Source organism: Anarhichas minor, unplaced genomic scaffold (assembly GCF_050575085.1).
Source record: "Anarhichas minor isolate MPS153535 unplaced genomic scaffold, ASM5057508v1 ptg000055l, whole genome shotgun sequence".
Classification (NCBI taxonomy): domain Eukaryota; kingdom Metazoa; phylum Chordata; class Actinopteri; order Perciformes; family Anarhichadidae; genus Anarhichas; species Anarhichas minor.
This window is the reverse complement of record NW_027466501.1, coordinates 548656-576430: the sequence shown is the minus strand read 5'-3', so window position 1 is coordinate 576430 and position 27775 is coordinate 548656. Positions and strand designations below refer to the sequence as shown.

Here is a 27775-nt window from a genome sequence, read left to right as displayed (position 1 = left end):
GAGACGAATACATATTTAAAATAACGAATACACAGATGTTTTAGAAAGGTGCCGATGAAAAGTCGCTGTTCCTAAATAGTTATTATTATTATATATTAATCATCTAAAAAAAGTGATGGGTCCAAAGTGAATGCTTTATTTATCTCTAAGATATCAGAGTGTTGGCTGCTTCTAACAAGGCTAGTGAGCCAACAGTATAATGACTTTGGCATCACGTGGCTGAATGTCTGACGGTCCGCGCACAGCTTCCCTCCGGTAACGTCACCAGTTCCCAAGTGCTCGGTGACAAATGGCCTCCGCCGGAAACCAGAGGCGGGAAAACTCAAGAGAGAGGAAGGGAAACATTGTTGAGGAGTATTTAAATAATTAAAGGACACGTGTCATGCTCATTTCCAGGTTCATACTTGTACTTTGGGTTTCTACCAGATCATGTTTACGTTATTTAATGTTCAAAAAACTCTTTATTTTATTCTGAATATAACTGTATCACTCAGCCTCTGTAACGCTCCGCTTTAGCGCGTTTCAACTGAATTGCGTTGCTAGGCAACAGCATGTGTTCACGTTTACTTCCTGTCAAATGAACGGGGAAACACACACACACACACACCTTTGACATCTTTCAATCATTTTTACCACTATCAAAATGAATACTGTTGACGAATGCAGCTTTAACGTTTCTGTAGGATTCACATCATTTTGGGATGTGGCGTTAAGTCTCACGCAAATGTAGCTTCTCTCCTATTAAGAGTGTCTGAGTACCACAGAACTGTGGAACAGACTCACATAAAGTCTGCAGTGTAAAGGGAAACAGAGGGACTATGTGGATACATTATAATGTGTGTTATTCAGCAGATACCTCACAGATGGATCCCAGACAGATCGGTGGTACAGATCAGATCCTTCTCTATTGAATGTAAATGTGTGTCAGAGATGTTAGTTTGTTGCTCTAAACATTATGAAAAGAAGACATTGAAGATCATGTGCACAGTTAGGATGCAGAAAGAAGATGGATCCTATTTTGTTTGGGAGGACAACGCCCCCTTCTGGATTAATCAATTCACCATGAGAGTGTGTAACAACCCTCCGTGCTTGTGATCTCTACCCCGAAACAAAACTTCAACGTTGGGACCCGAGGAGGGAGAAACACAGAATTCAGATGTTTATTTCCACGTAAACAGTACAAAACCGTGTTGTGGAGACGGACTGGCTCGGTGGCCGCGGGGCAGGCAGGGACCTGTGCCAGATGAGAGATTTGACATTCCACCATGAGAATGCAAGAAATCTCACTGGCAGCAGATTACCATCAGGCTGCCAGTGGCCTGGTATGCAACACGTGTCTCAGATGGAGAAACAGATGCGAAGCACGTAGGACAAACTGGGAGGAGGTTCTGAGGGATTCAGGGGTCAACAGGCCCATACCGAACCTGAACACCTGCAGGAGGAGAGCGGAATCCCTTCTGAGCAATAATTGAAATCCACATACACTGTGTGTTAACTGCAGTGAAGTGACATCAGATGGAGGTATAGGCTCATTTCCAGGAGACGCCTGATGTAATGTTATGTGATCTGTATGTTATCTCTAAATCACTGCTAAATACACTGCTGCTGAATGCAGTCAGGGTGGTCTGCAAGGCTGCAGTCTTCACATGCTGTGCAGAACATGTCTTTTATTAAGCTTGTCATCACTGCTTCCCCCCCCCTCAGTGGGACGTTATAGAGAGCAGCTGGAGGAGCAACAAATGGTATCAAAATGGAGCAAACATGAAGCTTTAATTCACCGCCTTGTTTCGAGTCAAAACCACTTTACTTCACATTAACTGGGATGTGTTACAAGACACGTGCGTTTCTAATATATTGTAATACATTGTCGGGGATAAAAGGAGCATGCATGTGCAGACGCTCGCTAAATTAGCACTGTGCGCCTTATGTGTCGGCATCATTCTGTGTCGTTTCTACATCAGCACCACGCACAGCCGGGGAAGAATGACACGAGGGAAAACAATCGGTGGAGTCGTGTGTTTTCTCACGGAGATCCCACAGCGATCATAATCTGCCTATCCTGTGCTTTACTGTACTGTCTACAGGTAGGTAGGTGCACAGTATGTGTGTTGGTTGAAAAGTGCATACTGTTATTGTGCTACATCTCTTAGTTTAAGAAGGTTGTACTGATTTCCTGATCTGGATTTTCCAATTTCACTTATTTTATCCACACGTTGCATTTTAATTTAAATTAAAATAATAAAAAATATTCAATAGTATCATCTGTTTCCATGGTGATCTACATGCAGCTCCTGCAGATACTTTTAATATAGTTTCATACTGTTTCTGTAAACTCCAAGCTGCACCAATCACTATTTGTATGATAACGATGGATGAAATGACTGCGTGTGTGTCGTGCAGTGACGAACCCCACGGCCAATCATCCCCCGACTCTGCAGCTCCCGTTTTAGCATCTTTCAGCTCATTGTCTTGACTCATTGCTCCCATCAGCTGTTCAGAGACTCTGGTCCTGAGCAGGTGGCGTACAGTGTCTTTACCAAACAGCACACAGAAGACAGGGGGCGGCCTGCTGGTGAACATAGAGGAGCATTTAGCAGCTAGCAGTTAGCATTTCCCTCAGGAGTTGGTGGAGACCAAGCCAAAGCTACGAGGAGACGAAACGTTGGAGTCACATTCAATAAATGCTACTCCACATCTGCTGGAGGTTAGAATTAGAAGTTGTTTGCGAATATGTCAGCTTGATGAGGCGATAATACTGTGAGTGAATGTTGTGGCAAAACTAAATAAAAAACGCATGATGGCAGCTTTAAACATAATCCTAAAAGGCACATTCAGGCATGAAGTGGTCTCAGAAATATCTGCGTGATGACGCCGTTTGTTTGAGCAGCAATGATGTGTGCGTGTGCAGTGACATATTCAAGACTGAATGTGTTTGATATTACCTCTGTAACATTAGTGCCTTATTCGTTTGAAGGCTCGACGTGAAGTGGGCAGCAGATGAAAGGCAGCGCTGGAGCAGGTTTCCCTCTCCGGGGGCCTCGAGCTGCCAGTCGGCTTTTAACGGCCCGAGCTTCATGCCAAGAAGGAATGAATTACGGCAGTAATCCAAGAGAAAATGGGGATTGTGAGATTATCCCCACATATTCTGTTGCATGTTCGAAACAGGACTTTTAAAAAGCAGAGCGAGAGCCAGGACTCGTGCTGCAGTGACCATACATGGAGAAACGAGCAGCATGACTGAGAGAGACTGGAATGCACCACAGGTGTAATAAAAGTTGGTACCTTTAATAACAGAAATCTTGCTTTTTCAGACAAAAGAACAAAAATACAGAAAACGGAATCATCTTGATACTAATGAATTACAGGAACACATGAGATGCATCGCACGTCTCACAAATAAGCAGCCAGACATTGAGATCACGTGACGACCGAGTTGACACACCTGAGGCACACGGGAGGGGTTGGTTTTCATGCCACATTTACACCAATATACAGAACGTTAATACACTTACAATACCATACGATACCATCCACCATTCAGCAGAGGGGAAGGGGCACAGTGGACTGAAATATCGGCAAATAAACCAGTGCAATGACACTCGCCTCTCATTTACAAACACCACATTTGAAGTGGACTACTCAATGGCATTTGAAGTGGACTACTCAATGGCAGGTCTGTGAGGCTGCATATTCAACTGTTATGAATCAGTTCAACACACCAGACGCCGAGCTCGAGACTCAACCATGTCATGACTGAAAGAAGAATAAAAAAAAGGTAAACATCGCAGAGAATTGCCTTTTTTCCCCCACAAATATCACATCATTTTTAACTGAAATAAAAAGAAAGAAAGACGGGGGTGAAGAGATCGCAGGAAATTTTGTGAAATGAGCGCACACTGTTTAAGAACATGGATGCGGCATCTGTGACATCAACAGTTTCCTGTGAGGAAGCCTCTGGAGGCTGAGTAAAGTTCTTGATAGGAGGATTCCTACACATGAGGTAAAGCGTACACGAGAAACACTCGATAAAAAAATGTTACGGTCTTAGTTCCATTAAGGGGACACTTAAAAAGACTTGTAAAGGTGTATATTTGGGGAGTGATTGAGTGATGATGTGCTACTTGTTACATGGAAGGCCTTCACAGTCTCCATCCTGCTGACTGTGCCTGGATGTTGCAGGAAATCTCGACTCCGATCCTCCTCAGGTTGACGTCACAGACACTACATTGTTGTTTTTCCACAGTCCCCGCATCGAACTAATCCCTTTTTTTCGTCTGACGGGGCATTATCTCGGTCCCCTTTCTCGCACTAATAACGGGTGTCTCATTTCACAAAATCTTTTCCCCGTACTACCGCCACTATAGTCAGTTTCGGCAGAGTCACTGCTGAACTTGAGGTAGTTACTCATCACCTTTTACAGCTCCGTTCCAATCGAGTCAAATCAAAAGCATCAGGTTTGTTGAGATATAACAGCTAACAGAGAGACTTTATCTGGCAACAGATATAATAAAAAGCAGATCTACACTGGTGACATCGAAGAGTATCTTTCATCCTGACAGAAGTACTAGTAGCACATACTTAAGCTGCGTGGTAGGATTTCTCAGTTACTGCCTCGGAAGGGCAGGACAGGCCTCCTAATGTCTTAGTAGTGAATGGACACAGTGATTTAAATCAATATATCAGTCACAGCCATTATTGCGTGGCATATAAGGGACAGTAAATCCTTACGGTTAAGTTATGGCTTATCACACTGCAGTATTATATACTAAGTGGTAGGTGTCTTTACAACAAAGACAAAACAATATGATTCTCACCTTCAAGCGGTCGCGCAATGAAATACGAATTTGGTCCATTTTGACACAGTGCCAAGGGTGATGAAAGGCTCGCAAAAGTGCTCAATAACAAGACGCTGAGAGATAAAGCTGACTGCAGATCAGAATTTTGCTTTTACAAACAATCCTCGGAGAGAGCGGTTGGAGCGAGCTAAAGAACCACAGCGTTGTAAAAACCTGATGTCAATAAAAGGAAAATGTCTCTAGCACAGACTTCCTGACGTTAAAGACTAAACCCCTCCCCTGAGCAGCATCTTAGCTAACAAAAATATACAAGAACAGATGAAACAATGCGTTAATCTGCTCTAAGTTAAGCAGCTACGGTTAGCATGTCCGGCTAACTAGCCTACCGCCTGGTAACCTTAACCTGTGTAACTTCCAGGGATGCGGAGCATTTCAATATGATATTATTCCGTTATTACATTTGAGGAATAAACCCCAGCCAACATTACCCGAGATAGCATTATACGGGCGAAAGACATTGGTTAGTCCTCATCTTAAAAGCCTTTAACACCAAAGAACTGTTTTTTGGCACAATATCATGTATGTAGCCATCGAGTGCATATTTAACACCATTTTACAGCATTACTGTTTTAAAACAAGTCAGTTGGTAACATTAAGAAGTCAGGTAGAGACAGCGTAGTCAACCAACGTATGGAGCTAATGTTTGCTTAATTAAATAGCTAGCTACAGCTGATAAAATCGGTTGGTAACAGTTGTCATTTTAGACGAGTTTTTGTTGAAAAGGAAAGAAAAACACAAGTTGCAAATCGTTCGCAAGATGGCTGAGGTTAGGCATTGACCTTGAATGGTTAAAGGGGCACAAGAAGAGATTGGGAGCATTTTGATTGCTTCTCAACAGCTCTCAACTTCTGAGCTGATCGTAGATGACGATGCTAACAGCGTCACGTGCACGAATGTGCATTTAAAGCACGGCTAAGCTATGTCAACAAAGCAAGGGGAAGCTCGCATTACAACACACACAGAGGGAGAGCGACTTCATTCTCCACTATATATATTTACAGAACACAAATAGTTGTTTGCTGCTATATTAGTGCTCTGCATCCTATTTACTGCACCTTTAAGGTAAGGCATTGACCTCGAGTGGTCAAGACTAGGAAAGGTCGTCGGGCAGCGAGTCTCGCGAGAGTTTTCGCAACTTGTGCGTCACCATCTAGACTCGACCCATATTCGTTGTGTAAGAACAGAAAGCTTGACAGGCAGCAACTAAGAGGGTGGGGCTTAGCAAACGATCCATTAACTAGCCTAACAACTGTGATTCTGTGGCTCCACCCACTAATGATAACATGCAACCAATCAGATTGTTTCGCCTCCAGAGCAACTGTTTGTAGAAGTAAAACTTCCATCCATATCATCGCTTTGTACGGTTGTTAGTTATGAGCAGTGTGTACTTTGACAAGCTAGCGCACATGAACATACAATGTTAGTTCTTCATGTTTGTGCCAGTGAGACTGGCAAAGCATCAAATAAAAGCTTGGTCAACAAATAACAGCCTCTCTCAAAGAAACAAGCGACATAGTTTGAAATCAAATCGGCCGGAACTTATAATCAACATAATTATTGCAAAAAAATGGGCAGTTCTTTTTTTTTGTGGTAGTATCATTATAAATCATAATGGTCAATTTACAACTTGAACTTCACACACATGCGCACCTTAACACATCACTATTGTTTTTATACAGCTTCATGCACTTTACCTCAAAATGGGGGGAATTATTATCATTACTACAATTATTACTATCACCATCAGTATTACTGTTATCACCGATTGTCTATTTACTGCACACTGCTCACAGGTTACCAAATATCCAATTTGTATTGTATTTCTGTTTGGGGTATTTGGACAGAAATATTAATATTATAACTTTCTTTTTACTCCAGTTCCTTCTGAATGAAAACCATATCTAGACGTATTCAGTTTGTAGCACAGATAACTATAAAGAGCCAACTACAAGACAGCTTCATAACTGCCTGCAAGAATAATCATTTACACATTATTAGATTGTGATTGTGCTCTGCATGGAAAGCCAAATATACCGTCAATCTCTTGCACCTTGAATGCACCAAGGAATTATTTTGAGAAAAAAATACCTTGCTGACAATTTATTTTACGGGCTTCCTAATTATTTCCTTGAAATGGAAGAATATTTACATTTCCTGTAAAATACATAATTTAGTGCTAATTCTAAGGACAATTGTGACACTATTCAGTTGGTACACTGTCAAATAAAGCCACAGGTAGCTTAAACTTGAAGTTTCCATCAAATAAATAAATATTTACATAGATTCAATTGCATCTTTGTCCATTTTCCCCCCATTAAATCCAGATAACAATTGCAAAACAATTGTAGATCCCATCTTAGCTTATATTGTAAATGGTAACATGTCCTGGTTCTGGACACCTATGCCACAAGTTAACATAGTCTATATATTATATTTCTATCCTTGGGAAGTTATTAGGACATTGCAGCACCCATAAAATAAAGCGTTGCCGTTGCTTTAGCTGTCTTTGTAGAACAGCTGAGATCGCGACCTTGTTAGAAAACACCAATTGGACTCTACTGTACGAATGACGTTCACTTAACATTTACATGCAGTTCCAAAGCGTGATGAAAGAGGACGTCTGTCTTGGCTCCTACCATTGCAGATGTTGTACGACCAAGAACAAAAAAAAACAAAAACATGAGGATGATGATGATCAATTTAGCATTGGCTGTAGAGAAGAAAGGAGAAGAAAGATGTGAGGAAAGATTTTCTCCATCTCAGTAGAAAGTTAAGCACATTAAAAGTCTTATATTACATCCTCACCGTTCACCTTTAAACACAGAGCGGGAGTCGTTACCATACAAACCCCCCCGACAGGAAACACACCGGACACATTAAGACAAAGAAGAGCTACAGGGGAAGACCTGATCTGTGATGGAAGACGATGGCTGTGAGCCAGTACAGCGTTTGCACCTTGTGAAACCACGAGCTCAAAGGTTGCTTCGCTCTGAGATTCTTCTCTTGACCCACTGCAGGGGGGGGGGGCGGGGAGGGGGTGGTTGTATGTTTTTATTAAAAAGCACTTTTGGTAATGTTGGGTAGAGGAGTCACTACACGTAAGCCAATATGTGTCTATAGCACGCGGACGTCTGAGAAATGCGGCTGCTGGCAAAATGCTTAAAATCGCTGGTGAACCGTGAGGATTCAGTACATTTGTCGTGAGCGGACCGGAACAGTTTCAAATAAGAATATTGCCTTAGACATCTTCAAACAGTTTGGAAGCTGTGCGTCAGTTAAAGTAAAAATTGAAATACATTTAATTTCATAAATAAATAAATAAATATATATATATATAAACTAACTAGAAAGAACCCAATAATGAACAGTTTCACTTGTTGGACAAACAGAATGCAGAACAACGACTATATACCAAGCAGTATGAGCTAGATGATTATTTACTGTCATAACTTACCACTAGAAAGGCCAACCTGCCATCAGCTGACTGCTGATCTAACGTCTAGGGGGCATTAAATGTTTCCACTTTCAAATTAAAGCATCAAGATGCCTGAAAACGACTCTGTCCACTAACATGATCACTGTGCTGTTCCATAAAAACACAAATGAGTATGGGTATAAACAGAGTTAAGATTGACAAAATAACAGCTGGATTGATGCTCATGTGGGCCTATTTCTGCATCTGTTCTTAACTGGCATGAACGGCAAAGATAGAACAGACATAATCATCAATCTGAGTAAAAGTTGTAGAAATTTGAATGGGATCTGGTTAGATTCTGCGCCCGCACGGACATCCTACAACTCTTTAAAATCTCCCGGGAGGAAGACAAACGCTAAAGTTAGACATCTTTAGTCCACACCGTGGCCCTCATCTTGGAGCCCCGGTGTCTATTGGCCTTTCTAGTGATAGATGAAACATTGATCTGAGGAGAGAGGGTTGCACCAGGTGTTAAACTTCACAAACAGTGAGAAAGGAAGGAGAAGGAACAGGAAGCTGAGGCTCCGAGGAGGAGGGAGACTCCATAACAGATTAACCAGTCAGGGTTTGGTTTTTTTCTTCTTTCAAACCTGACAACTGACAGAAAGAGGAAGCTTCTGGGGAGGCTTTTAGTCGGAGAAGAGGCTGGCGAAGGACTGTCGGAGGCTGCGGATGGTCTCAGCTTTGGCCTCGTCGTCGGTCAGGCTTCCTCGTAACGTCTCTGTGAAGGTGTTGGTCAGCGACTGGGATTTACTGCACGGTAAAGAGAGCAAGAGTTAGCGGGAATCAACGCTTAATACTTGAAAATCAAAATCAAAAAGCTATTTGGCTCATTAACGTTGGTTTTTCATATTGGTGGGACCACAGTGTGGACGCACTTCAGCTGTGGCGACTGTTTCTGAGCTCCAGGCCCGGAGGTGGCGGGGATGGGGCCGGGCTGGAAGGCCTGGCTGGGTGAGGTGGTGGCTGATCGGGCTCGCTGAGGGGAACCCTGGGCCGACTGAGATGGAGAGGCGGAAGCAGAGCGGTGTCCCCCTGCAGTCGGTACACACAAATTACACGTGGGTATTTTTACTTCGGCATGCCTCCGCTGCCGCGAGCACTCTGTTGCAGTAACACACAAACAACACCAACAACGACAAAAAAGGGTCTCCTACCTCGCCGGGGCTGTGTGGTCTGTGGATGGAGAATGATACAGCGATATCAGTGCAGTGAATAACATTTAAAATGTTTATGCATGTACTAGCTAATGGTACACCACCTGAACACGACATAAGGCTCTACACTGTGCTTGTCCTTCAGACGTAATACAATACCTTCAAAACAAGTTCTATTTCTTGGATGAAATCTGTGAGATTCGAGGGGAGCATTAGAAGTAATGTACAAAGCAGCAGGAACATCAGCAGAAGTAGTTATAATAGTAATTACTGTATAGAGGCTTTTTTGTATTAGATTTAATTAGATTAGCTGTTCAATTGTATATTTTTAATTATCATTTCTGTTTTGTTTCGCAACACAAGTTACTTCAAAGCCAAAAATATCATCAATTTGGCCTAAAAGTAGCCACATTTAAATACACTCCACTACTGTACTGGACTAGAATTAGCTTTGTTTCTTTTTATTTTAGAGTGTAAACTATCCCCAGGTTGCTAAAACAATACTGAAAAAAAATAGTGACCTCAGTGGTAGCTGACCCAGAATATACATATATATATATATATATATATATATATATATATATATATATATATACATAAAGCATGCAGTGGTAATACCAGCAGTAACAGACCGTAGTAGCAGTCAACAGCAGCAGTAGTAGTATTATTCATGTTAAAAAGGAGGATTCTACTTTTTCTTTTAGCTGAAGGTTGGTTAGTCTGACTAACCTATGTACGTAAAAGGTCATGTGTCTGATGTACCTTGACAGAGGAAGGCTGAGGTGTGGACACTCCCAGCAGCACCTGGGCCATCTTACTGATGACCAGCTCTGTGATCAGCTGCTTATCCTCCTCGATGTGCTCACCGATCAGAGGCATGGAGCTGTCCATCACCTGCAGGGACAGAAAAACAGCCAATCAGGGTCCTGGATGTCTTCACCAAAGAACTGGAGTGTTGTAATTACTCCACTAGATGGCAGTATTAGACTTCTTATCGTGACGATTCCATGCCTTCGGACCCCAAATGATGTCAGCGATAATGGACTCTGTGGTGCTTTGCCAGCAATGATGAGTCATTTCACAGAGATCACATACACAGCAGTGTTCCCCGCAGTGGTTCGCCATTATTGAGCTCAGACAATATAAGCTATGCAACACTCTGCTGGCCTTTAATTTAATTTACTGCCGGATGCACTGAGCCTGACACTGACTTTTCTGTTTGTTCCCATGCTCCATCCCACTCCTCAGAAAGCCCCTTGTTCTGGATCGGTCCTGCTTAATCCTTTCAATAGAAAAGCAGCAACCAGTTCAGCAGTTTCTTTTTTAAATTAAGAGTCTGAGACCCGGCAGATGGACACAGAATTGACAAAATAGAATAGAGTTTCTGTCTGAAGCTTAGTGTGTAAGTGCATAGATGGTGTATCGCGTCATTTTGAGGGCAAAAATGTCGAGAGCGACTGACCCATTCTCCATTTAAGCAGGAGACAAACTGAACAGGTGTATTTGAACACACAAATGTCACCTTTCAAACCGTCAGCTATTTCTCTGTGCCGCCCTCTGATTGGCCTAAAGGGAGGCCGACGGTTCACAGTGAGCAGCAGATACAAAAAGTGACTCCATTCGTAAATATTATGTTGCCCGGGGTATGACTTGGACGGGCACAGACCACATCCATTGCCGTACACAAATAGTTAACCTCAAAGAGAAAAAAAAGTCCCACCAGTTGAGCTCACATGCACAAACACGTGCGCTGCAGAGCCACAGAGCACATGGGAGACCAAAACAAACGGGAGTAGAGTAGTGTGGGCTGCTGGCACTGCCGGCCTGGATGCGGACGCCCGGTGTACAGTAACTAAGGGGGCGTGGCTAAGCGAAGGGTCAATCACACAAATGATGAAATTCTACAGTGTATTGTTCAACCATCTGTTTGAAAACCCCCACTCTCTTTGCTACAGTATGTGGAAGTGCAAGTCTTTTATATACTCTGCAGAGTATATAAAAGTTCCATCCAATAAAGCACGACACAGATTTTGGTGAGACCCGGCCACACCGTCCCTGACCAAGTCTCATTCAGGTCCCTTTGGTTAAGCCCTTCCTGTTTCATGTGGAAAGACGACAAACCACGAAATGTAATTAAAATCTTTGCTGAGACCGGATTTTCTCACGCATGCTTGACTTTAATGAATCCTGATTAAATCCAAACTGTGTTTTTTCCTTTGTTTTTCAGAGTAGCTCGGGATCTCACCATGTGGGTTAATACTGTTCCACACAAAACCACTACCGATACCAGAGAACCCTTCCTTTTCTGTGTGTACCCAGCCTCTCGGCGAGGACTTCGGTGGGGCGTGGCTCGGCGTTTTGGCCAGCTGAGTCATTACCACAGGGGACCGAGCCGAGGCCTGGCAAGCGACCGGCAGGCCCCACTTCAAATGGCGTGTGGTGGCGAGCAGAGCCGGGATCCACCCTGTTGATTTACGATGATACGGAGTCATCGAGCAGAAGACGGGGGCTGCCGCTGGCCTTTTCAGCGCTGGAACACAGAGGTGTTGTTCTGCGCTTTTTTTCCTTTTTTTTTTATTGAGCTGCAGAATGCTGTCTGGACAATGTACCCGGCTGCATGGGAGGGTTCACAGAGCACAACATGTGAAATGTGAATATGATGGTGCAGTCGCGGGTACAGGGATGGGCACAGGGTGGTGTTTCCCTGGGAAAAACAATTCCAGCTTTCAGATAGCAACGTTTGTATTTTTATGATTCACTCAAAGTTGAAAAAGAGGTAAAGATAATAAAATAAAAAGCTCATGGATAGTTGACCTGAGTATGCTGTGTATTCTAAACTCTATTTGTGGTCTCTCCTCTCCATCTGTGTCATATGGCAGATCTTATGATGATATATTATACCAGTGGTAAAAGTACAACTACCCTGTTACAAGTTAAAGTCCTGTATTCATGATTTTGGAAGGAATCATGAGCAGCAAAATGTCCTTAAGTAAAAATAAGGTTAAGAAATGGCCCCTAGCAAAGTGTTGTATCATCATGTATTACTGGATTATTATTAGTAATGAAATAAAGACTATTTAAATGATAATAAAGCATCATATTTTAGAGGTTTATCTTGTGTTTTGTATGTAAAATCCAGAATCTTCTTTAAAGTAACTCGCAACTGTATCCGTCAAGTAACTGTAGTAAAAAGCAGAATAATGTCACAACAACATGTAAACCTTTTCATAACGCTACAGGCCTTTGCACACTAAGTCAGAGTTTTTCATACAAAATTGTCGCACGTTTAAAATTCAATACGACCACTCATTGTGTCAATCATGTTTACACACCCACTCTGAGAACTTCATCCGCATCCATCAAGTTTTTGGAACAAGTTACATTTTTTTCCCTCCAAAATGGCATCTGATAAACATTCACTTTGTCTCCCAGGACAAAGCTCTGTACGACAAATAAACTAAGAAATACAGAGATACGGAGCTTAAACAACGAAATTAGATTAGATAGCAAAAACAGATAAGAATCAGGGATGGTAGGTACTGATAGGATGTACGACAGATAAGCCCGTAGTGATTGTGCTGTAGTTAGCTAAACGACAGCTCCTTGTTAATGTCCTTTATTCATTAGCCCCGTTTGAGACTAGCGCTATCCATTGTATTGCCAATTTTCACAGCGAATATGATAATAAAACACCTTGGACTCTGTGGTGTGCAATGATTTTTGTTGAATGACGGATTAAAAAAACGCATAACATAAAGACTTTGTGTGGCAACACTAGCAGCCACACACACACACACTAGAAGCTCTGGAAAGCTAGCATTGTCTGAAGTTAGCATGCTAACATGCTCACACTACATGTTTAGCACATGTAATGTTTCCAATGGTCAGTTTAGTCTGTTAGCATGCTAACTTTTGCTAATCCGCACTGAACACAAAATACAGCTGAGGCTGATGGGAAGTTTTGCAGGTAGGCTGACAAGTGTTGGAAGTTTTGGACAAATGAAAATGTTGATTGAAACATGATGAAAGCATTAAATGGAAAGTGATGAGATCCCCAATGTCACGTCACTCTTGTGGTGTGTGAAATCACATCACCGAGTTGTTGTTGCATCACGTCATGTCCGTTCTCTACTGTCATATTGTCGTGTTGTATATTACCGTCATGTCGTGTTGACATGAAGCTGCTGTGTCACCTTGTTGTGGGGACACCGTGTCTTGTCACACAGCCTCCTCCATTGTCTCTGCACGTTTTCAGTGAACGGACACAAAGTCGGAGTTTGCTCCAAGTTAATACCGGCTGCGGTAAACTGTTAATGAAGTGCCCCTGAGCAGCTCATTACTTTTCATTAGGGAGAGGTGTCATGGCTGATGTCTTTGTCTGGGACAAAAAACAGATTCCCACTGTGATGGACCGGCAGCTCTTCCCTGTCGCGGTTAATTAAATTCCATCGCGCTGAAGGGTTAGAGGGAGACAGCGCGATAGAGCGGACGAGGAGGAGGAGGAGGAGGAGGAAGTGATGCTCGTCGGAGAGAACATTGTTACTCGACTGTGTCACCAGTCCGGCTATAAGAGTACGCATCTCTGGGGAGCTGGGAGATTGAGTCTAAAAAAAGAGGCTTATTTTCTAACTGCTGACCTCACCCAGCGTGTAGATAGAGAGAAGTGTGATGTCGTGATCGCGAGCTAAATGCGGGCACATCAGATGTCCCCAATCGGCCTGTTTCCTCAGATTTGAAGACATAGGAGGCCACGATGGAAAAACAGAACTGACTACAGAACTATTCTCTACTGGGTATAATCCTAAAAGGACCCCCCCCCAATGTATCATCCTATTCAGTCGTTCCCGTGCGAGGACTTTTGAAGGCAATGCTACGATTCATTAGCAGTTGTTTTAACTCACAGCATAGGAGGCCCCAGTGTGATCTCTGTCCCAGGCAGCGTTCCTGCCACGCTCGTCCCATCGGGGAATGACACAACTATTTTGAATGAAGGAAAACCTCCATCAAATTGGCTGCGTCAGGTCAAGCAGCAGCCACTTTGTTTGTGTACAAACCGGAAACTGCACGAGGAGACGCCAAACTTTGCCAGCAGACCCAAAATAAACAGGCTGCGTTAGTAGACGCGGTGAGTCAACCGCCGACTCCCGATGTTTTCGTTCTCCTGCCTGTGTTTGGTCTACAGACTAATCATTCTTTCAAGGCTCTGATGATCATGTGCCATCAAGTCTGGCTACACCCTATCCCTGTTGACTTCACCATAGAAATATATCAGCAGGGAAGGAGACTGAATCCGGGGTAACGTTCACAGTGAAGTGGCATTTTACCAGGCAATGCTACTAAGAACCGGTCCACACATGAAACGGTGCAAATAAATTCTAATCACACACAGCAAGATAGACTTTAGTGTTCCGTAAATATTAGGTCTTTCTGATAGCGAGTCTCTTTTTCTTAGAACTCTGTCTATATTTTTTTGTTTTGGGGATTATTGTGAAAACAAACTGACCTCGATGATATAGTCATTGCCGTCTTTTCCGTGGACGGCCTTCACCGCACAGATGTCGAGGCCGCCAAACATCTCCGCGCAGGAGTCCACCCACAGCCGATATCTGGAACACAGTGACACCAGTAACTGATAAACCTATAATTGAAGACCCAATAATGTCTGGAGATGTCATGGAGGGCGGGTTGGACTTCACAGGGCTCATAGTTACAAATAACCTTCAACTAGAATTCTCTAAAACTAGAATTATGGCCACGCGGTTGTATGCCTCTGGCAAGGAATCAAGTTACAGTTACAGTCACAGGGACCTTGACCTTTGACCTTTGACCACCAAAATCTGTTCAGTTCATCCTTGAGTTCAGGTGCCCCATTTGAATGCCCCAGATTTACGTTCAGGATGTAAGCACAGATAGATGGACGGATGAAGAACCCCAAAACATAATGATAATAATAATATGACAATGATGACATAACAATAAAAAGTATCTGTACAGAAAAGCTGCGTAGGTATGTGGAAGTGATAGATGTGAGATTTTGCATAAACAGAGACGTCTTTGAGGGTATAAAAGACACAACAGGAAGTAATTTAGTGTCTCTGAGTCAGCTCACCTGTCAGTCATTGCGATCTGTTCCAACATGGCAGAGCCTGTGTTTGCCTTCCAGTTCCCAGAGATGGACGTTCTCCTGCAAATCAAAGAAAAACACAGATAAACGAATCAGCCTTCCTCGTGCCATGACGACCGAAGACCCGAAATCTTTCAAAAGTCTACCGTACGACCAGATGAAAGTTGACGTAGACATAGTCAGGGTCATCCTGAACCAGACTAACCTACTTCAAAGCACCCGTACCGTAACACCAAGAATAGACAAGCATCAAGATCCTACACCATGTTGCTGTCTCTCAATTAAATGCAAAGTACCGGTAAGTGATCTAATGTCAAGATCATGTTACTGCTACAATGATTTTAAATTTGAAAGGAAATTGGATTCAGCTACAGAATGTTTTCAAGAACAAAAACAAGATTTAAATAATTGTAAATAAATCAAAAAAATGCATTCAATTAATGCAACACATTATGTACTTTAATAGGAACACACATTACAGATAATGTCTTTAACATTTCAGTGTGATTCTGGCTAAAGGGCACAAAGTTCATACGAACAAATTTGTTGAAGCTGCTTGTACGAGTGATTTAGGAGCAAAGACTTTCTCCATTTTCTGTATTTGGGGGTCCGGACCTGTTGTAGGAGTCATGTGCAATTATTCTGCTGTTCTCCAAACCTACGTTTTTCACTTATGGATTGTAAATTTCATTACTTTGAAGTTATTTTGAATTTGTTTGAAATTAATTATGTTGACATTATCCTGTTCGACTCGGCTAGTTGAACTATAGGCTGATGTAATTATAAATGTATTCATATCGCCAAATGATATCACCATCAATTCAAATTGCATGTTGATGCTATTGTATGACACTACATTTCATATTTTTTTTAACCCTCTCCCACTGCAGTCAGTGGCAAGATGTTTTTCAACTGGAACCATTTATTTTTTATGTCAGTAGACACGACATTAACAGCACTCGTTATTTGTCCCCACTCCTTGGCTTTAGAAGGTCTCTTAATTCTGCCGCTGATGCAGATAAAAATGACAGACTTTTCTTTACGGATCTCCAAAAGCGGGACTCAAGAAGCAAGACACGTAAGCCTTATATGGTATTATTGGGGTGTTAGCTATGCTAATTTACAATTCTAACGAACACACGCTCATTTTCATCATGTTAACGTAGGTCATTCACATTGCTGAATTCGACGTGGCACACTTGTACGTTCTTGCATAAGGTCTATTGTCTTCAAAAGTCTGGAAGGGATTTGTTATTAGACACAAACAAGCGTAAGAGTTTTTGTTTCCTTCCTGTGTCACTTCCTGTTATCTATTTATTATGTACTGTCTACTGACGTTTCAGAGGATTTTCCACTTTGACAAGAAGAAGATGGAATTTGTGATGTGACAGTGGCCAAAACTAGAGATATTAGCTTTATAAGCAGCTTCACTGTCTTCAGTGTTGATGGAGAAAATAAAGAAAAACGCTCTTTGACTTCGTCAGCCCCTACTGTCACACGTGCGGTGCTGGTGGTGTGAAACTTCTTACATGTACGCCTTGTAGTTGTTGCCGATCTTCTGGATGCGGATATCGTACTTGGACAGGACGTAGGGCTCGGTGGTGGCGTAGGTTCCGGCCAGAGCCACCACGCTGGTGATGTCCTGGAAGTCCTGTTGGTTTTCCACTTTGATCTGTGGGAGAGACACCACTCGTTAGTGAGCGGCTAATTAAAAAGCTGGCGGTGGCCGCTTGGAATCCCACAGGAATGTCACACTTGTACACTGGCGGGATAATGAAGGGTCCCTGGATGGAAACATTGCCAGGGGCGGTTTTGAGCTACGTCACCTCACTCCCATCAAGTGATTAGACTGAGGGGGAGTGACGTGATGGGAACCCAGCAACACAAAACATGTAACTCTTGTATAATTGGGTAAAGATGAGGTGTGACATTGAAACATAGGAGATAAACTAGTTGCCTCTCAGTGGTTGTCTCCAAGATAGAGTAAAGATAAAAAATACACGAGGATCTTGGACACAGAAGCTCTCATTGGCCTTAATCTGCAGTCTTCTTCTTTGGATTATCTGTGGATGATGTGGCCGTAGGTGGTGTTCTTTTCTTTGTCTTATTCAACTACGTTGATACACGGATTTATGAGGTGCATTCCATCAGGTCATGGGAAATGGGCCATATTGACAAACTCATGAATCACCTTCAACATATGGCAAACTGTCACAACCCGGAGCTTCCAATCACTCGTCACCATCCCTCTCACTGGTAGCATCCCAGTTCATGAAAAGGAAAGTCAAACCAGATAGAGAAACCAGGAAGCCCTGGTTTTTGTCCCCCTGGGGTTTCAACTTGTCACGGTGTTTTGCTTATCTGAAGGTGAGTTTAAGTGAACTTAGTTGGTGTAAAGTTCATCAACTCACTCTGAAATGGTATGGAAATGTGATTGTTAGTTGACTGTTGATCTAAACTAGGCTTCAAGTCCTTTCTAGGGTACATGGTACAATAGCTTTATATGATAACATACAGTAAGTTAGGTCAATGTCATAGCTCCATGTAAGTTGCATAACTCTCTGATTTTGTAGAACACGGGAATAAAGGTTTGCACAGTCAACGGTTCAGAGTACCATTTCACTGTTAGATCGACATAAAAGAAAGTTGTGACATAGATGATGCAAAACCGTTCAGTATCGAATGGAAAGCGCGAAGGAAAATTAGACACTTGTGACGATTTGTGAGGTCCCATGAAACATCATAATGGTGCGTTTATAAGTGTTTAAACTTTATGAACTTTCACACACAAACAAGAAATACAAATTGTCCGGGTGGAACAAAGAAATCCCAAAGAGCCTTTAAAAGTGGTGCTACCCTCACCAAATACTGAACAAGAGAACAGACGGTGGGAAAACAAATAAAGCAGAACTGAGCAAGAGCTGCAATTGGTACCAAGACAATAAAAGTAGGTATAAATGTTAAAAAGAAGAGCGGGGCAACTTTGATGGTTAATGTGGTCCAATAAATGTGTCACTTTGATGGTGATAAAAAGAAAAACGGTTGGAAGCCACATAAAAAGCTGTTCTACCACAACTAAATCCATTAGTCTCTCAAATGAGCTCAGAGGGTAGACTAGCAGAAATGTTTAATTTCTAAAGCTGATAAAGGACTTGTCATATGTAGGCCTACATACTTTAAATCTACAGTAAGAACTATTTAACTTACTTTCTTAGAGATGAAGCCAAGAGTACAGCGGTGACATAGTACACCCACATTATTCACCGTCTGATTCATTTTGAGTTTTGGATCATGTCAGCTTAGTAGTAAGTCCTAAATATAACTTGTGGAAGAGCCCTCGCTAGCATACGAGCAGAGGGTACCACTGGCTGACAGCTGCAAGAAGATGTCACTGTGAAATGGCATTATCAGCTTGTCACTTGTTGAAATGTTTCTGGACAGACGTAATGAAGTTAGCTAGCATTTCAACGTGTTAAACCAATGTGACATCACTTGTAAAGTGGTTTTATTGGCTGGAGTTTTCATGTAAGCCTAGCTCGAATGTAAATACATCAAAGTCATTATGAACTGAGCTTAAAGGTAGACGTGTAACTGTTTAGAGAGGGCAAAAGAGCAAAGTTGAATTTGTAGAAAATAATAGCCACCTGTGTTCTTCCAGTACACTCAGGTGTTTTTCTGCTACAGTGTTTCTAGGTCTGGTATAGCTAGTATCTTATTTTGGCTAATGTTAGCTAATGTTAGCATACTTTAGGTACTGCTGTGAAACCGAGTTAGTTTGCTGATGTTATAACCTTTCTACACTTGTGCGACTGCCACGGTATATTTGATCACAAAAGTTGCCCAAAAGCAAAAGATGGGCAATACAATTACGAAGGTAATTTCGTAGTATAGGTTACACGGAACCATCTACCTAAAGTTTGTTAAGATTAGCTAGCATTAGCCAACGTTAGCTCGTGGTCACACCAGACCAAGGCAGTAGCAGAGTTGAGTGTATTCAATTCAATGTTTAATTTGTAAGAAAAATAATGTTATTTCTTCTTTTAAAAGCAACATAGTGTTGCTTTAGCGTTGGACAGTGATGTATACTTCGATAAGGTCATTCAGATTGTCCAGAAGGCTTCTTTTGTTTCTGTTTTTTTCTTTTATTCTAGCTGTATCATTGCTAATTGTCAATCATATATCTTATAAATGACATAATGCACTACTAATTAAATCTTGAGTGTTGCTAACAGAGATACTAAAGCTCTGAGGTCTTTGCACTGGCTTCCTGTCAAACAAAGAATTGACTTTAAAATCCTGCTGTTGGTTTATAAAGCACTGAATGGTTTAGGGCCAAAATACATCTCTGATCTGCTGCTACCTTATGAACCATCCCGACCCCTTAGGTCGTCTGGGACCGGTCTACTTTCTGTTCCCAGAGTCAGAACTAAACATGGAGAAGCAGCGTTCAGTTTTTCTGCTCCACACATCTGGAACAAAGTCCCAGAAAGCTGCAGGTCTGCTGAGACCATCAGCTCCTTTAAATCAAGATTGAAGACTTTTCTGTTTGCTGCTGCCTTTAATTGTACCAGATTCAATTAATATATTAATCTATTTCCTGCATTTCTGCATTTCACTACTGTATTTTATTTCTTACACTGTTTTTTAATGTTTTAATGACTGTTTTTATTGTTTCAATGAATGTTCTTAATTGTTTTTAAATCTCCTTTTCTTTTGCCTTATGTTTTGATGCTTTTAATGGTTTTATGTGAAGCACTTTGAATTACCTTGTTGTTGAAATGTGCTATACAAATAAACTTGCCTTGCCTTGCCTAAAGCATTGAGGCTGAGCACTGCATCTTGCCTGTTTACAGTAAACTGGCAGAAGTTGAAACAACAAAGTCAACTGATTTAAGGGAAGTGACTCACAGTTCACAACGTGGCTCCAGAGGTAGAACCTGACAGCTCGTCCAGCTCTGAGCTGTAAGCACGCAGGAATTACACAATTCCTCGGAAAAAAGTCATGTCATACTGGTCAGTGTCCAGACTAAATGACATACCAGCTCAATTACAGAGCTGGTTTAAAACTACGTAATGGGAAAATTGGGTATAAAGCTTCACTCTGCTACTGGTACGTCAATATGTTTGTCATACGACAAATTGAGTCGGCACATTTAATATGTATAGCCTATTAAAATGTGCATATACACACTTTACTCTGTGATTCGGTCACGCTGCATTGCTGATGGCAGCCTTAGGAGGAGAAAATCAACAGACTACTTTAACTATCAACAGAGACGGACTGTTTCTTGAGTGAGTTGCCTTAAACACGTCATCTCCTGGTGAGAATAGTAATTAAGTTATTGAACTGACTCAGTAGTGGCACCTATAAAGAAATCTCTATTTAAAGTTTGCTAACATTAGACTCATACTCTACTGGTAATACCAGACCATGTGAGGCTGTAGCAGTAAAAAAGCCTTGGATGTATCAAATTGAGCTTAGCGTGTGTTTTATTGCTTCTGAGCTCAACTTTCTATTTATAAACATTTTTTGAGGAAATTGATATGAAAGTTTTTTTGATCAAAAGTTAGATACTTTTGCTTTAATCATGAAAATTGAGCAAAATTAATGTGGTAATGATTTAGACTGTAGTCTAAACCTTTAAGTTATGGTTGATTATAATATTATATAGGTGGTGTTTTGGGAAGTAAATGTGTTATCAGCAAGCTAGAAATGCTAATTAATATATATATATTTTAGCCACTTACAAAAAAAATTACAAGTGTCTGCCAAAAGCAAACACATAAAAACAGTTCTCAGAGCTCTGTGAGGTCTGAGGGGTTAAACGAGGTCCTGCTCAACAAGGGCCTGCCAAGTTCCCCTCGAGCCTTATGGGAAATTCTATATAGCTTCTCTGGCCCCTGAACAGGAAACCAAGCCCAACCAGACAGACGAGGGGAAAAGACATATATGAAGTATCTCTCCCTGTGAATCCAAATAACTGGCGGGAGAGAGAAAGAGAGACAGACAGAGAGAGACTTGTGTTGGGCAGAATAAGCGTGTGAACTTTGTTATTGCTGTATCAAAAGCTCTACTCATTTTGGAAACAATCTCCCTTCAGCGTTCATTGCTAACTATGTAATCAACGGAGATGATAGACGTCATTCTGCGGTTATTTCCAGCAATCCTGTTAGATCTTCTGAAATCATTAGTCGGGCAGAAAAGTCGTGTAAGAGGAGATCAAAAGTGAAACCACCAGCGGCCTGTTCTCAGACCTTATCAGTCCGTCTGTGTGCTCCTCTGCCTTTGTGACAATCAGATATCCAGTCAGTGAGAGTGAACTGGCTCTCCAGCCTGATCATGGCTGTGATTGGGCCACCATGACTGATTATAAAGATCAGCACTGGTCTGTTAGAGCTGGAACAAACGGGTTTAGGTTTCCCACCTCTCGCCTGCTCTTTGAACCGCAGACCAGTCAAAGCTGTCGAGATAATATCACATGTTTGATTTGCACGACTGGACTCGAGACATATCTGAGTGTGAGCCTGTAATCTGAGCGGATAAAAGGTGGAGATCTCAATGCGTTTGGGTTTTAAAAGTCGTCCTGGCTTAAGGGAATAGTTTGACATTTTGGGAAAGAAAACAGATGAGCAGATTAATACCACTCTCATATTTGTCTGCTATATATGAAGCTACTTGGACATCAGGCATTACAGCTGAGGTCGAGGTTTGAGGTGAATTCTGAAGTCTGGGATTTGAACTTTGGGTTGTGACAGAGATAAGACAACAAATAAATGAGTTTTTCTGACTGTATATTTCAAGAAAAAGAAACTCACCTTTCCCATGCCGGCGTGAGCGTGCCCCATCTTGACCACCACAGGGTAGGAAGGGGTTGTAACCTGCGGACAAGAACATCAGATTATTAGCTGGGTGTGATAACCTTTGTCTTTCCAACGCTGGGTTGGGGTGGAGTCTGAATAGCACTCCTCTACACAGTGAGTGCCAAAGAAGAAAAGACCACAATTCTTGAGCCACAAACAAATCATATGTAGGTTTTTTAATGCACTTCTTCAATTTAAGTCCTCTTAATAAACATGCTTCAACTGATTTTTTTTTGAGCTGCTTGAAGAATAGTGGAGAGCAAGCTGTGAACACAGAGCAAAATTTCACTTGTGCCTCCTGATAAGTCCAATATTCACTCTTCTTTCAGCTCAGTTTTTTCCTGCATGAAGAAAAAATCTGGCTCTTTATCTGCTAATGCTAAAAACTTTTAGTTTGGTAAGCGTTTGGTGCTGGGCAGTTAGCTTACAGTTGGTTTATCAGAGTTTTGGCTTAAAAAAAGCAACGCTAATGAGAGCTGAAACAGCAAAGTTGCGGGCCAAAAAAACATTCACATTCAGTCATTTTTATAAATTTCCAATACAAAAATATTGATTTCACAGCTTTAAATAAAAATAAAAATAAAAATGTGTTAGAAGAAGAATGAAAAAACATGGATTAAAAATGCTTTAAATTGTCTTTGACTTTAAGATTAGAACCTGCATATTAAACCTTGGAAGCTCAGGGATTGCTGGTATCAACTGTTTGGGAAAGGCTGTCACACGAAGTAGGAACATTCAGAACTGTACTTGGTGTTCTAAATATACAGTAAGACAGACGTGTGGTGAACACCACATTTGAGAGACAGCCAAAGGTGGAAAACTATTTCCTTTGCGACATATTCGGATGTATACGTTGAAGTGTCCAGAGCCGTGGCCTCGTAAAGAAGCAACACCGGCTCTCGCGCCATCCCGCTGAACCTAAAGCTGCTCGGTTTAGGAGGCATGAGGTGGAGTCGGAAGAATGTCGGTTTCTTACACAAAAGAACGAGGTTCTGGGAAGCTGGGTGGAAGACCGCAGCTCATTGGGATGGGTTTGGGCGAACCCGCCAGGCCGCAAACATGCCATTTCTCATAGTTTGTAGAATTAAAGTGGATGGAACATCAACAGATCACTTCAAACCTCCCTGTGGTTTAAACGCCCCTTTGATAAATCCACTGATATGATTGTAAATGGGATGTAATTTAAGAGGGACTTTTCCAGTTTCAAAAGCACTCCTCCCACTCTTGTATGTAATAGCTCTTGGGCAGCAACGGCAGGTTATCTAAGGGGCTCTTCGGTCGAGTTTGTAGCAATTATGATGAAGAATGAACAGCACTTCATTGATGTTAAAATAGAAACACTGCACACACACTTCTATACATAAGGTTTTGCACCTTCAGGGTGGGTTTCAGGTATACTTTTAGAAAGATCTGACCACTGAAGAGCAAAATTCAGAATGCTTTCATGCATGTTTCACAAAGGCATGTCGATGTAAGAATCCCAAAGTTTACACAAAGTCTAGAGCGATAATCTCTGCAAGGCACCTCAAGGTGAAGCCCGCGATAAAATAAACACGGCAAGAGATAAGGCTCAGACCAGAGGCACGAGGCCAAATCATGCGTGGAGATATACTGTAGGCTCCGACCTGCGAGGAGGAAGGGAACGCCTAAACAGCTGCTACCACTTCAGCCAAAACCCTCCCCGACAGCTGACAGGGCCGCACATCCTAAAGTTGCTGTCAGCTTGTTTTTTTGCGCAGAGCCTTGAAGAGGAATCGCGCCGCTCAAGGGCGTGAGCGGCGATTCTGTTGACAGGTTTCGACAGCGCAGGCCTGGCCGACACGCTGCCAAGATAAAGTGTGCTCTAATTATCTCCATTATCACTTCACAAGTGTCAGAATGCAGAAGGGAGGCGAGACTCAAGACGTCCACTTGGTGATCCACTTTCAAATGTTGTAGTGTAAGTGAGGAGCATTTAGTAACAGGCTGGAAATGCCAAATGGGAGAATATAGCACATATTAATTACAATTCAAATCTTACAACTGACAACAAAATCATTACTACGATATCGGTAGTCATAGTCGCAGGTGTTTTTGCTCTGTGCTCTCTGGCACACGCGATTGAAATGAAACAATAAAAACAGGTTCAAAAGTTACAATACTGTTGATACTGTTCACAAGAGCCACATTCTTTTACCTCTTTATATAATATTTGTCTTTGTTAGTGGCGGAGTCCGCCATTATCGCACATGATTCAAATTGCAAACTCTTTTTTTAGGGGATCTATTGGGAGAAATGGAATATAATATCATTAAGTATGTAGTCTTTAGTGTTTAATCACCTGTATATAGGAATTGTTTTCATGACCTTAGAATGAGCAGTTTATATCTACATGCGGCGCGGCTCCTCTCCTCATCGTTTAAAATCTACTTTTAAGACCTTTACTACTTCAGTTATATGCTTCTGTGTTTCATATCCTCAATTGTGTTTAGTTCAATTACCACACAGCAGATCTGGGGTCAGGTAGAATTACATAATAGAAAATCTGTATACATTGTACATTGTGAGTAACAGGGGCTAAAGAGGGCCCAACAAGCCTAATTTTCACCATGGTGTTTAAGAGGGTTTACAGCTATTTTGGCTCAACAGTGCAGAACTCGAAGCACTTTTAATTAACATACAGGCAGGACAAGAAGAGAGATATTATAGACCAACACAATCCGGCTTCAATCAAAGTGAATGATTTTTTCACTGCTTAAGAACAGATTGTAGTCAAAAAGTCCCTGACACAAGTAAGAAGACAGCATTGGCCTGGCAGAAGCAACGGTCTGCAACTTACTATTAAAGCAACACTGTAAGAATTTAGTTGTCCACCCCCATAAAGATAGTGGACTCACAAGAGACAGATTAATAAAATAGAATAAAAAGAGACTCAACACAGCTACTACTGTGAATGTGACACAAAATAAACTCCACGAGTTTGTCTGAAGCGTTATAATTAGTAATAATATAATTAAGTTGGTTTAATTGCTTGCAACAAAATGAGATCGCAATCCACGTGTTTTACAAAGTAAGCTGTATGAGGCCAGTCAGAATTCCCACACTACTACCAGAGTTACATGTGTGCGTCACATGACGAACGATAAGTTGCCTGAGGTTTTCGCGAGTATCTGAGAAGAGCTCAGCAGCAGCACAGTGTTTGAGTGTTTTTTCCCTCCCAGTCATTCCCATCAGTATGGCAATGACGGCAGACGCTGTGCATGTTGGGGAGAGACGACCACATCCTCTGCCCCTGATGAAACCGGAGCGTCAGACGGAGACATGCGCTCACTGTTGTTTTCTGACGGAACATAAACATATGATTGCCTCAGTCCAAGAACATCTAGTTAGATCACATGGAAGCCATAATGTTTGAAGTAATCCCTGACATTTTGATACCATATGAGCCAGACTGTCTGCAAGGTCATTCAGGCTGTTCCAGAGTCTGCATTTTGGCTGTTTTATTGCCTGGTCACATAAGAAAGTGGCTAAATTCATCCTCCAGAAACATGTGGTTCTAGTATATTGGTGATGTTGGAACTACTTGTAAAGAAAGTTGGTGAACTACTGTATCCAGCAAGCTTACTGCTAACAACCTAGCAAGCCAGGAACATGCTGGTCACAATAGTTCCCCACTGTAGTAGTAGTGTTGTAGTCACTGAAGGGGTAATAAAAGCTCTCTGAGCTAGCCAACTTGCTAGCTCTCAGATAGCAAGCTCGTTAGCTTGGTCACTAGGGATAATAGAGTGATGCAGGGTCGACGTATTTTTGTAGGCCCAACCCCGGAAGTTAGCATCGCACTGGTTTCTTCAACCTTACATTCAGGCATTTAACCAAAAAAACAATTGACTTTGCGGCGAGGGAACAGGAAGTGCAAAAATGCTAACTCATTTCCGGATTTTAAAACTCATTCATGCAGCACTCTAAACAGTACGTTCACACAGTTTATTTAAGAAGACATAGTTGTAAGATTGACTCATTTCTATAAACTTGTGGTGCAGTTTATACTTCAACAGAAACACAGATCAATAAGCTAACAAGCTAAGAAAGCTTGCAGCTTGATTTATTTCGTCATCAAATGATGGGGATTGGGGCATTTAGTCTGTTGGAGATTCCAGCTATAAAATAAAGTTATAAAACATCCTGTGTCACTGGCGTGAACTGTGGCTGGAGTCTTTCCTTCAGACATGAGGCAGGCTACTTTATGGTTAGTCTTCATTTTACAGTGATTGTTCAACAAAACAAGTTTCCATCTTTAAAAAGGCCTCGGTGGCCATCAGCGCTCGTGAGCCCTCAGATGTGGAAAATGTTGACGTTTTTCAAAAATTCATCTTACCGTTTTCATCCACTCTGCCTTTTGTTGCCAGCAGAAATCTGTAAAAGGCATCCAGTGTGGTAAAGACGTGACGAAGTCACATGCTAATTATATGGTGGGTGATTTCACCAGTCTAGGTTTTGTTTCGTAACACACAGGCTTCCCTTCATTTACAGTAAACGCGCCAGACGACAAGGCCTGGCACGTGATGGAAATAGTTCAGGGAAGCCCATCCGCATCCCCTCCTTCTGTCTGTGTATGTTAAGTGTGGGACTGTCGCTCAGGTCGGTGTCTGAGGTAACTCCCTAACTGCCAGACACCTCCATGGGACATTCCAATCCCCCAAAACGTTGACCCATAGTAGACTGGAAGTCTGCAGATCCCACAGTGAACATTTTAAACCCAAGGGGACCAAGGAGTGTCTACAGGTCTGTTTTTGGGTCCAAACCAGGTGCATCACATATTAGAAGCACTCAAAACTCAAAACAAAAAACAATCCACACTATCTGACAATTATCAAAAGTTCCTTTTAGTAGCTGTTTTGGAGCTTTTGGTCATATCATTCAATCTTCCTCTGCAGATAAGAGAAGCCATTGATTGAGCTACAATTCTAACATACAGTATATAAAGCTGTATCACTGCCAAAACAAAGCATTGTGGGAACATGCAGCATGAGGCTTTAAATGCTATAAACGACTCCAATCCCAACAGCATTGAGGCATTCACATGTGCTATTAGAATATTTGGTGATACTTAATGATACCAACCGCATCCCACACATCAGCTTTGTGGGCTAGTACTTCCATAACGGCTTTAAAGCAGAATTAATGGATATTTTGGCTACTTGGAGAAAGCAGAACAACCTATGAACACAACCTTTAACCTTCACAGCCTGTGTGCATTTCTAAAGTAGAATACAGGCCTGATATTTGATCTGCAACACTATCAGTCCCTTCAGATTATAGACAT

General features: G+C 41.9%; 1 protein-coding gene across 1 annotated transcript in view; it reads right to left on the bottom strand.

Moving 5' to 3' along the window:
- Positions 1–8960: 8960 nt before the first annotated feature.
- The window catches only part of syn3 (synapsin III), a 74484-nt gene continuing 55669 nt past the window's right edge, over positions 8961–27775 (bottom strand). The window contains exons 6-13 of the mRNA XM_076076107.1: positions 22429–22491; positions 17142–17284; positions 15598–15672; positions 14992–15094; positions 10251–10382; positions 9489–9507; positions 9210–9366; positions 8961–9084 (exon numbers count right to left, since the gene is read on the bottom strand). Coding sequence (XP_075932222.1) covers positions 8961–9084; positions 9210–9366; positions 9489–9507; positions 10251–10382; positions 14992–15094; positions 15598–15672; positions 17142–17284; positions 22429–22491 — 816 coding nt within the window. The remainder of the gene's footprint in view (positions 9085–9209; positions 9367–9488; positions 9508–10250; positions 10383–14991; positions 15095–15597; positions 15673–17141; positions 17285–22428; positions 22492–27775) is intronic.